Here is an 11,851-nt window from a genome sequence, read left to right as displayed (position 1 = left end):
ACATTTTCAAGATAGAAGGTTCCCCCGCCCTGAGGCAGGATCTGAGCAAGGCTTTGTCTGGGGCCCCTATCTTGGTGCCCGTAGGCCCGTATTATAAGAGGGGGTCTGGCCAGGCCACTGGGGCCTCCAAAGAGCTGTCCCGGGTACATGTTGTTCAGAAGCATCCACAGCCTGAAAAGCTGTTCTCCCATCTGGTACCACAGAGGACCGTCTTTTCCAACTTGTCCTCTGTGACCTCAGGGTGTCTATCCCAGGGGTTCTCAGTCCTGGCTCTGTACTAGAATCTTCTGGATTAATTAAAAACTTTAGATGCCTAGGCCCATGTCAGGCCAATTGAAGAGGCATGTCTGTGGTAGAGGCTGGGATTGATTTCCAAGATTCCCAGATGATCCTAAAGAGCAGCCAAGATTGAAAGCTACCTGAGCACAGCCTAAGCACCATTTCTACTTGAGGGCCGGAGGAACACTGACCCATCTGAGGTTGCATGGCTTCGGCATCACAGAGCTCACATCTGTTGAACACTGACTGCAGGCCAGGTGCTGCCCTAAGTACTCTACAGGATTTAACTCATTCGGCCCCAACTCCTGGTCTGTGAGGCTGGTGTTATCACCTACAAGTGAGGACACTGAGGCCCATGGTGGTGGAGTGCCTTCTCCCAGGTCACAGAGCCAGGAGGTGGCAGAGCTGGGATGTGGCCCAGGCAGTTGGACTCGGGCCACGCTCTCCTAACCACAGTTCTGCAGGAGTTCAGTGACAACCTGAACACTGCCACCATTCAAGGCTCTGTGTACATCCTCTCCAATCCTCACAGAACCCCTGAGGGTTGGCAATCATCATCGCCATTTCACAGACAGGGAAGCTGAGGACTCAAGGGAAGCCAGGATTCGCCCAAGATCACATGATCTTGGGAAAACCCCATTGCTTACTAAGGTCTATCGTCTCCCCAGGCTCACTGCATCCTCATAACATGCTGGAAAGGTTGGTACCATTATCGACATTCTACACATGGGGAAAGTGAGGCTCAGCAAGGGGAACTGGGTTGCCCAAGGTAACACATCTTAAAATAACACCTTGATGGCAGGGCGCAGTAGCTCACACCTGTAATCCCAGCACTTTGTGAGGCCAAGGTGGGTGGATCACCTGCGGTCAGGAGTTCAGGACTAGCCTGGCCAACATGATGAAACACTGTCTCTACTAAAAATACAAAAAAAAAAAAAAAAAAAAAAAATGCTGGTTGTGGTAGTGGGTGCTACTCGGGAGGCTGAAGCAGAATCACTTGAACCCAGGAGGTGGAGGCTGCAGTGAGCCAAGATGGCGCCATTGCACTCCAGCGTGGGCAACAAGAGTGAAACTTCATCTCAAAAAAAATAAAATAACACCTTGATTTGGGGGTGTCTACTCTGCACTGGGTGATTTATACACAAGAACTCAAATCCTTTCCATTCTCCCCAAGGAGTCCCTGATTATCACCAAGGAGCAGCAGCGGGGCCAGATCCCCATCCTGGCACTTTCTCCTTTTATAACAAGTACTATGAAGGAAGAGCCATTTCTTGACCCTTTTATAGATAAGGACTCTGAGGCTCAGTGAGGAGACCTGTGTGGTGAGCAAGTGGGGGAGCCAAGGTTTGATCCCCACCAGCCTGACTTACAGCCCCTGTCTCTGTAACACTCAGCTGTGCTTGTCAAAGTGTGGAGATGCTCCACCCTTCTCTTTCCAAACTCTTGCAGTTCTATAGCAATAAGCATAGGCTGAGGCAGGAGAATTGCTTGAACCCAGGAGGTGGAAATTACAGTGAGCCAAGATCGCGCCACTGCACTCCAGTCTGATTCTACAGATGAGGAAACCAAGGCTGAGAAAAGCAAAGGCACTGTCTCCTCATCCCCCAAGTACCCAATGGGCATTTCCAGCGTTCCCCAAGCTCTCGTGTCTATCAGTTGAGCAAGTGCCTGAACTTCATGAACCCTGACACTAACCACCACCTTCCCTTTTTCCCTTTGAGATCCTTGACTTCATGCAATTCTAGGGAGAAGTCTCTTGCCAGGGCACCCAGATCTGGTTACCCTATAGCCATAAACTGAAGTCAGTGGACTCCTGACAGCCTGAGGGGAGAATATAAACTCTTGCTCCAGTGAGCCCCAAGCACCCACCAGGAAATGACTCATCTCCTTATCCTTAGTCCTCAGCACCATGAGTAGGTGAGCATGTGGTCTGCTGGGCTGCAGGAGGCCCAACTCTGCTCCATGGATGCTGCTCAGTGATGTGCAGAGACCTGTCCTTTAGGAACAGGTTCCCATATCATGAGACATCTGCAGGACCTTTCTGATGGGGGCCAGTCCCTCCTACTCCCATAGGATTTGTTGTTTTGTTTTTCCTTTCTTTTTTTGAGACAGAATCTTGCTCTGTCATCCAGGCTGGAGTGCAGTGGCACAATCTCAGCTCACTGTAATCTCCACCTCCTGGGTTCGAGCAATTCTCCTGCCTCAGCCTATGCTTATTGCTATAGAATTGTAAGAGTTTGGAATGAGAAGGGTGGAGCATTTCTCCACACTTTGACAAGCACAGCTGAGTGTTACAGAGACAGGGGCTGTGAGTCAGGCTGGTGGGGACCAAACTTTGGCTCCCCCACTTGCTCACCACACAGGTCTCCTCTCTGAGCCTCAGAGTCCTTATCTGTAAAAGGGGCAAGAAATGGCTTTTCCTTCATAGTACTTGTTATAAAAGGAGAAAGTGCCAGGATGAGGATCTGGCCCAGTTGCTGCTCCATGGCCTCCTCCCACCTCCCTCTTTTCTCATCCAGGGCATCATTTAGGCTGACAGCATGGCAAAGAGGAGTGAGCACTCTACTAGGAGTCAGCAGATGTGGGTCACACCTAGGCCACTTACTTGCTGGGACTGTCTAGGCACGGGATGCATCATCTAGGAACTTCAATGTCTCTTCCTGTAATATCTGCACAATCAGGATAAAGCCACCCTCCCTGCCTATGTCCAGCGGTTATGGGGAGACTTGATTGTTATAATGTCTAGGAGGGAAATTAGGCCATATCCACACACATTAAAACACACACCCCCTCTGATCTAGCAATGGCACTTCCAGTGGGTGTCTCCCACCTGAGTAAGGTCACACATGTATAAGGTCATCCACTGCAGGACTGTTTTAATAGCTCAAGGTTGGGGACAACTTACGTATCCCTCAATGGAAGACTGTAAAATAAATCTGACACTTCCATAAGCTGGAGTATTCTGTAGCTATTACACAATGCAGCAGGTCTCCATCCTGATAAGAAATCTCAGTATCGAATGCTAAGGCTTACATTTGGGAGAGGTTTTCCAATCACCAATGGGTCTAACGGTCTGAATGTGAGTATTCTGAACCTTTAGGAAACTGACAAAAAGGAGAAGTGCTGGCTCCCTGCTTAGCGGTTCTGTTTAAGGAGCTTCAGTCAGCACCTGTGATGCACCAGGCTCTTCTACGGAAACAATGTCTAATACGGGCAGGAACGAGCCTTCCTGGAATCAGATGTGGGCTCTGGTCCAGATCCTGTCACCAGCTGGTCCTGTGACTGTGGGCAAGGCCCCTGTCATCTCCTGACTTCAAGTTTCCACCTGTAACTGGGGGTTGGGCTGCATGGTCTGAGGGTCCTTCCTGCACTAATGTCCCAGGATCCGGAGTTAGAACAAGGATTCTGGTGCTCTGGCAGTAAATACAAAATGCGCATCTTTGCTGCCTTAACTGAGGAACCCAAAGTCACCTAGAAGGGAGACCTCCTCCCTGGGGTGAGAGACATTCTAGGATGACCCAGCTTTGTTCAGAGCCTTTAGTGACTGCATCAATCAGTCCCTAAACCATACAAGGGTTTTTCTAAAAGACCCACAGAAAATGCCCAAACCTCTGGCTTCTCCTCTCACCAGGGCCATCAGACTAAACAGTAAATCTGTGCCTTTTAGGAATCTTCTCAGTTGATGTTTGGTGATGAAATAAAGGAAAGCACACCTTCGCTGCTCCCTGCCCTGCGTGGATTCTTATCAGAAGGGATGAGAACACAAGCTTGGTGGAGCCTGGCACACAGTAGGTTCTCAGGGAGTGCCTGTCGCATAGAGGAGACTCGGCCACACTGAGGGGGAAGTGCTCTCTGGAGGCAGCAGGTGAGCTCTGGCCCTGTGCCTGGGCAAGTCACTCTGTCAGTTCCCTCATCTGTGGAACCAAAGGGCTGGGCCCGATTTGAAGAGGCCAGGGCTACAGAGCCAGGCAGATGAAGGATGCAGATGTTCCCACCCTTTACCAGCCGTGGACCCTTGAGCAAATAGCATGACATCTCCAGGCCTCAACTTCCCTTATCTGTAAAAGGGGGAGACATTAATTCATGAAAAGGAGCACCCACCACCACACCTGATTGTTGCTCTAAGAATGGAGGGTGTTATTATTGAGTCATTGTCACACATCAGGGGACAAAGGAGGCCCGTGCTGTACTCACCACGCACAGAGAGCTCAGTGCCTGCTCCAGACTTAAACTCCACGTCGGGGCTCCCTTTCCGGAACTTCACACAGTAGTAGGTGCCGGCATCTGCTGGGGTGATGTTACTGATGCGGATGGTAAAGTCCATGTTGTTTCTCTTTGTGGGGTCTGAAACAGGTGTTACTCGGGGAAAGTGGCCTTCTTTCTGATTGTAGATTAATTCCCGGCCTGGTCCAGCTCCTCTGAACCACTGGATGGGCCCCACAGGGATCAGGGAGGTCGCAGTGCAGTTCAGAGTGGCTGACTCTCCAGCCGCGACGGACACAGACTTCTCAGGCTGAATCACCTGCAGCTCCTCCTCACCCAAGACTCCTGGAAAGGAGCACAAAGCAGTCATTTTTTCATCCTTACATGATCCTCTGTGTTGCCTCAAGTGTTTATCAACAACTTTTATTGACTAGATGCACACCAGGAGCAGGCTGTGAGGTCAGCATACTGCATGTATTATCTCATTTAACCCTCACTACAAACCTGCAACATGAGCCTATATTCTAAGTGGGGACACTGAGGCACAGAAAGCTAAGTGACATGGCAGAGAGTGGGTTTGAATGCTTGGAACCTCTCTGGAAGAGTCACATCTGAGCTGGGCTCTCTAATTCTAATCTGAATGAGCCAGAAGGGAGCCTGGTGTTCCAGACGCAGGGAACAGGCTGGGCAAAGTCTCAGAGGAAGGGGCCTGGCATGTGTGGGGCTCTACAAGGCGTTAGATTCTGTTTCCGACCTGGTCCAGGATGCAGGCCCCGAGAATGGAGGCTGTACTCAGCGGTTTGGAGAGTAGGAGAATGTGGTTTGAGTTCTGGATCAGTGGCCTATAGCTGTGTCCTTGGGCCACCACTCAGGTGACTAAGAATATCCAATGTAGACTCATGCCAGTGTGTTTGAGTCCCCGCTTGGAGCCCAGGACTGAGCCTAGCTAGCAAAGTGCCACACAAATGCAAGAGCTGCCCTTAGTTTGCCCTTACTGCTCTCAGCATTGGTTTCTTCGTCTGTAAAATAGTTACTATGACCCCACCTCGATGGATCTCTGGGAGGATAAAACGAGCCAAGGCTGGGGACAGTGTCCAAATGCAGCATCTGGTTTTTAGAGTCATCAGACCTGGTTTAAAACCTGGCTCGCCCTTTGTTCTTGTGGGACCTTAGTTTATCCATTGCTTTTGAGTCTCAGTTTTCTTATCTACAGGATGGGTAGAACACCCCCGAGGCCTCTGCTTTGTTCTGAAAAGAAAACAAGATCACACATAGAAGTCACTTAGCTGGGAGCCGGGCACTGAGGAAGAAGTTGTTACCATACACTGAATAAACGAGGCGGTGGCTGCAGCTCAAACTTCACTCTCCCCAACACCTGCTGATGCCCTGTGACCCAGGCCTCAATGTGATGGGGACACACTGGAGCTGGACCCAGTCCAGGCCTCAAGGGCTTCCAAATGTGTAGCTGGAAGGAGTTGTAGAGGTCAGCTGCAGGAGCCTGAGCTCCAATCAGAGACACTGGGGCAAACAAGACAGGGACCCTGGGTGGAAAGACTGGGGTGCAGGGGAGAGAGCCCAGATAGGAAGAGGAAGGTAGGATGAGGTTGTCATGAGATGCGTTGAAGATGCTTAGGGACTGAGTGAGAACAGTTCAGAGCAAGGCACAGCCAGGGCCTTGATTCTGAACAAGGTGAGGTACAAGAAACAAAAAAAAGAAAGGCCAGGCGCGGTGGCTCACGCCTGTAATCCCAGCACTTTGGGAGGCTGAGGCGGGCAGATCACGAGGCCAAGAGATTGAGACTATCCTGGCTAACACGGTGAAACTCCATCTCTACTAAAAACACAAAATAAATTAGCCGGGCATGGTGGCGGGCGCCTGTAGTCCCAGCTACTCGGGAGGCTAAGGCAGAAGAATGGCATGAACCCGGGAGGCGGAGCTGGCAGTAAGCTGAGACCGCGCCACTGCACTCCAGTCTGGGTGACAGAGTGAGACTCTGTCTCAAAAAAAAAGGCAGATCATGATCATAAAGACCTCAGAGAAACACATGCCTAAGAGCTAGAATGGGGGAGGAGAATGAGGTAGACAGAGGAGTGGCAGCTACCTGGTATGCAGGTGACAGGTGACTTGGGGCCCCAGTTGGACTCTCCACTGACCTTGTCCTGCCCTGACCTGGACCACCTTTGCCTTGTACATCAGACAAGGCTGAGGCAGATGTCCAGAGCAGCCCCTCTGGCTCTGGCTGGGCAGGAGAGAGACCCTGTGAATTTGCCCAGCAACCCATGGCCTGGCACCACCCCACTGGCAGGGGCAGGGCAGCCAGGGAAAGAGGCTCACAGACCCCTATCTGCCCTCGCTGCAGCAAGCCCAGGGCTATCTGCCCATTGTCCTGCCTCTTTCTCCCATTCTCAGCCTCACCCAGTCTTGACTGCAAGGGATCACCCTTGCGGCCCAGTTCTCATGGCAGGTGAGTGGAGTCTCAGAGTACCTAAGACCACTTCACCTGCTCTGGGTGTAAATATGACCATTTCGACTTTATTTTCCTGACCAATCACTTAAGACCTCAACTGCTTTTATTGTCAGGAAGTCCAGCTTCTCATTTCATTTCCATTTGAAATTGAATATGGCAAGATCTTCATGGCACAGGAGAAAAATCAGAACCCACAGTGGACAGAGGCCTAGCCAGAATCAGACAGCCTGAGAGGGGTGAGGCTGGTGGCCAGATGTGTGGGAGGCCCATCCAGGCGGGGACATCAGAGGCAGCAGCAGCAGCTGCCAGCAGCACTGAGCTAGGAACTTTCCCAGTAGGTCTGTATTTCAGCCTCGAGACTGGACCAACTGGAAAGGCTGCCTTGAGGAAGCACATCTGCTGCGGCCAGCAGGCCTGGGCGACAGCATGGCTCCTGCCTTAGCCACCTCTGTACCCACCTTCCCTGGACCCCCATTCCATCATCCACAAAGTGGGGTTCTGGCATCCACCCCAGCACAGTCATGAGGACCCCAACACGGTGGTAAGACTGCTGCATAGGTGCTGGGTAAGTTTTAATTCTCATTCCCGTTATCATCACATAGCTGTATTATTCATATATTTGATTTTCTCTGGATTGTCACATTCCCAATAGTAGGATGTAGGATCCACAAGGGACTGTTTCCAACCTCCTGCCTAAAACAGTGTCATCGATAAAAATATGCAGAATGAATACCGTAACGAATGAAGGAAGGATTTCGTCGGCTCCATGACCCTGGGCAAATCTCCTCTCTTCCTGTGTTAAATGGAGTTGATACTGGCATATCTAGGAGAGGGTGCAGGCCTGGAGCCTGGGACTGAGCCTGGCTTGCAGTTATTATTATCCTTATCAATAACACCACACGGGGCTGTGAGTCAGCAGTTGGTGAGGGAGCAGGAGGCGCAGGAGAGGCTGCGGAGTCAGGCGTGCGGCATGTTGGAGCAGGGCTATTCTTGTGGTGCAGCCGGAGGCCTGTAATCACACCCCAGGCAGGCGACAATAAAATCTGGAGTTGTGTAGGGTTGGCTCCCCCATTTTTTTTTTTTAGCTCCTCTCAAGCTCTCTCCACCAACTGCAGCCAGATTTAGGCGGCTTAATTAATTAGCTAGTGTTTATAAAGCGTTTGAAGAATTTTAAAAGTGCGACGTAAGTGCCAAATATTATTTTAATCTGTGTATGTGTGTGTTTTTTTCCAGTAGAGAGGTTTTTTATTTTTTATTTTTTTTTTTTCCTTGCTTGCTTTCTTTTTCTCTGCAGGTTCTGTTCTGAGAATCAGGCTTGTTAAAAATCACTCCTGGTTCTGGGTCTGGGGTCACTTGCTGGCCAAATTATTTCCTGCTCTCTCTTGCCCGCCTGGCAGAGGACGCAACTGTCCAGGGGCCTGAACCGTCTCAGGGAGAGGAGGGCGGCTGGGCAGGCATTCCCACGCATTGCCGGTGGGAGTGGAAATTGGAACATCCTTCTGGGAAAGCAGCTTGGCAGGATGAACCAAAGGTGTGAAATCTGTTCACCAGCCTTTGCTGGGCTGCTCCCTGAGGACGTGACCCCAGATATGGAGTAGGTTTCCTGTATAACGATCTTAAAGATGTTGGAAAAAGCCCAGACGGTCAATGATAGGGGATGGTTAAGTGAATTACGGCCTATCCCCTATGTGGAATTACAGGCAGCCGTAACAAGCCATTACCATGAAAACGGCGGTCATATAGAAATTTTCATGGCATCATTTTAAATAATATTGTGTTTATGCAAATAAAACCTGTTCATTGCAAGGCATTTAGAGAAAATAAAGAAGTATGAAAACAAAGTAATAATCTCACATCACACCATCAAAGATAACTGCAATCAACATTTTGATGTAGTGAAAATACGAGTGAAGAAAAACAATCTAACATCATACCTTTAGGTAACTAAGAATATGTGCAGACATTTTGCTTTGCATTCACTTAAGTGTTTGCATGAAAATAAAAAATTGAAAATATCCTAATATCCCAGGAAAGGAGACTGGCTGATCCCATTACAGTGAATCCACTTTCACAGCTATAGGCCAAGTCTATAGCCATGAAAATGATGGTACAGAATTACAGCGGAAATGTGTTACAAGATCAGAGTCTGTTACCAAGTGGTAGATCCGGTGTGATCCCAAACTCCCAGTTTTGGGGAAAAAATGATATTAAAGAGTAGCCATGATTATTTTGAGTGGTAGATTTACATGGAATTTTGCTCTTGTTTACGTTTTCTGTTTGCACTTCTTTCGTAAGAAAAAAAAAGATGACGAAAATCTATACTCTGTATCATCATGACTTTGTAAAATAAAACTATATATAAACAACTGGAGGGTATTAAAAAAAGCTATAAAATGTAACTCTCTTTGGATCATGAATCTAAACCTCACGAGGGTTTTCTCTTTTTTCCCCTCCTACTTTGGGCATTTTTCAGCTTCTCTAAATTGGATGAACACAAAAGAATATTTATAGCATCTCATTTTGTTTTTTAAAAAACCTATACATGTAATGATGTATGTTACCATATGTGTACTGTTTGAATGAACCTCTCCTAAAGGGATTTAGTCTGTTTTGTTCCCTGCTGTTTCCTCAGCTCCTGCTACTGTGGTTGGCACAGTGTAGATGCTCAATAAATATTTGTTGATTGGTCAATCACATGTCTAGAGAAAAAGGTTTGCAAGGACGATAGGTTAAACATGGCACTGTTGTGGTGTGTTACATCTGGGAAATGGGACTGAGGTAGCATGGGGGTTGGCATGTTTTCTTATTACTTTATAATAAATCATATATTGTATTTTTTTTTGCAGTGAACATTTATTGGTTTTGGAAAAAAGTTAAAGTAATGAAACAAAACACATGAACACGTTTTCTAAGGGGAGAAGTCAGCACAGTGGGTAGTCACCATGTTTGTTGTAAGAGCAACTCAGTGTCCACAGGAAGGGCAGTCAGTGCTGCATTCTGGATCCTTCTGTGTGCCAGGCCCTGAGCTAAGAGCTGTGAAATGGCTGTGTCCCTGGCCTCATGGAGCTTCCACCCTCGAGGCAAAGATGGATTTCAAAGAAATCACTCAAATGATCACATCCGGAATATATCTAACACCCTTAGGCAAGAGGCTCCTTCTGGCATCTTAGATCCCATCTCCTGACCCCTATGCTGTGACCTGCTTCTCCTGCCACATCTCCTTTCTCTTCTTTGAACTGGCCAAGGATGGTGCGACCACCTGCATCGAATGCCACTGAGAGATGCAGTAAGATGAGGGCTGAGAACTGACCACTGGGACTTAGAAAATATATTTGATTTCTTAAAAAACAATGTTCGTGTGTGACTTTTCAGATTAAAAGATGAAAATAATTTTCATAAAGAGTAAAAAAACTATGCATAGTCACTTTTCTTTTTTTCTTTTTCTTTTCTTTTCTTTTTTTTTTGAGACCAAGTCTCACTCTTGTCACCCAGGCTGGAGTGCAGTGGCGCGATCTCAGCTCGCTGCAACCTCCACCTCCCGGGTTCAAGTGATTCTCCTGCCTCAGCCTCCCGAGTAGCTGGGGTTACAGGCACCTGCCACCTCGCCCAGCTAATTTTTGTATTTTTAGTAGAGATGGGGTTTCACCATGTTGGCCAGGCTGGTCTCAAACTCCTGACCTCAGACGATCTGCCCGCCTCAGCCTCCCAAAGTGCTGGGATTACAGGCATAAGCCACTGCACCCGGCCCACATAGATGCTTTTCCTAATAGAAAAAATATCAACTTAGAACAGAAGCTTGAGGCGGGGGTGGGGAGGGCTGCCTTGCCCGGGGATGTGAGTCTTCCAGAAGCCTGTCTCATGGGGCAGGGATAATGAAGCTAACAAACACATTTCCCAAGAGCCAGCCTTGCCCAGGTGCTCACTGCCATTGCATGCCCATCCCCTGGAAGCAGTGGGCCACCACAGCAGGAGTCACAGGGACAGGCTGGAGGCCACCTGTTTGGATTCTTTGTAGATTGTTTGTTTGTACTCAAGGATGGCCAGGGCCTGGGAGGCTATGGCTGGAGCTCTGGCAGTACACAGGGCTCAACATTCTAGAGTGGCTGCAGTGATACCCGGCTCCCTTCTTCCCTCACCATTATTGTTATTCAGCATCCTCAGAAGGCTGCGATTTTCCACCCCACACTTATAGCAGCTCCTCATCAGGTGCTGCCTCTACTATCTTCTGGGTGTGACTTAATGCTGTGTGCAAGAGTATGCAGTGCAAGAGTGTGCATTAAAGAGGGTGCTCACAGGATGTAATACAGGACCTTGCAATAGCACATGTGAACATAAATGTGCATTAAAACGGATGCATACAGGATGTAATAAAGGGCTATGCAGAGAACATGTGAACATTAAGTGTGCATTAAAGTGGATGTACACAGGATGTAGTACAGGGCTGTGCAATAGAACATGTGAATATGAGTGTGCTGAGTGTGCATAAGAGTATGCACATGAGAACACATGTGTACATACATGTATGAGTGTACAGAGCATAAGCACCTGCACACACATGTACACATGGGTGGGCACAAGGAGGAGTGTGAAAGAGACGGTGCCTGTGTGCCGGAATATGTCAGAGTGCAGCACAGGAGTGTGCCTGGATGGGGGCCTAGGGATCATGGGTGTGGGCATGTGAATTGTGTGCAGGAGAGTGTCTGAATCACGGTGGCCTGGGCATGCGTGGGAGGGTGTGAGTGTGTGGGAGGGTGATGCAGGAGCGGCATGCACGTGCGTGTGGTGTGTATGTGTGTGTAGAGGGTGTGCGTGTGGGGGTGGCACGTGTGTGACAGAGTGGTGAATGCGTAAATGTGATTGTGAGGGCATGCGCACTGACAAGCAGGGAGGTATGCACATGC

At 48.9% G+C, this 11,851-nt stretch overlaps 1 protein-coding gene across 4 annotated transcripts in view; it reads right to left on the bottom strand.

Annotated features, from left to right (window-relative positions):
• The window catches only part of LOC103215732 (tyrosine-protein phosphatase non-receptor type substrate 1), a 45,978-nt gene that overhangs the window by 20,245 nt on the left and 13,882 nt on the right, over nucleotides 1-11,851 (bottom strand). For all 4 annotated transcript variants that reach the window (XM_007962392.3, XM_037994986.2, XM_007962396.3 and 1 more), the window contains one exon: nucleotides 4,474-4,827. In XM_007962392.3, coding sequence (XP_007960583.2) covers nucleotides 4,474-4,827 — 354 coding nt within the window. The remainder of the gene's footprint in view (nucleotides 1-4,473; nucleotides 4,828-11,851) is intronic.

This window comes from Chlorocebus sabaeus, chromosome 2 (genome assembly GCF_047675955.1).
Source record: "Chlorocebus sabaeus isolate Y175 chromosome 2, mChlSab1.0.hap1, whole genome shotgun sequence".
NCBI classification, from domain to species: Eukaryota; Metazoa; Chordata; class Mammalia; order Primates; family Cercopithecidae; genus Chlorocebus; species Chlorocebus sabaeus.
Note: the sequence above shows the minus strand (reverse complement) of the source record. Positions and strands in the feature narration are given on the sequence as shown.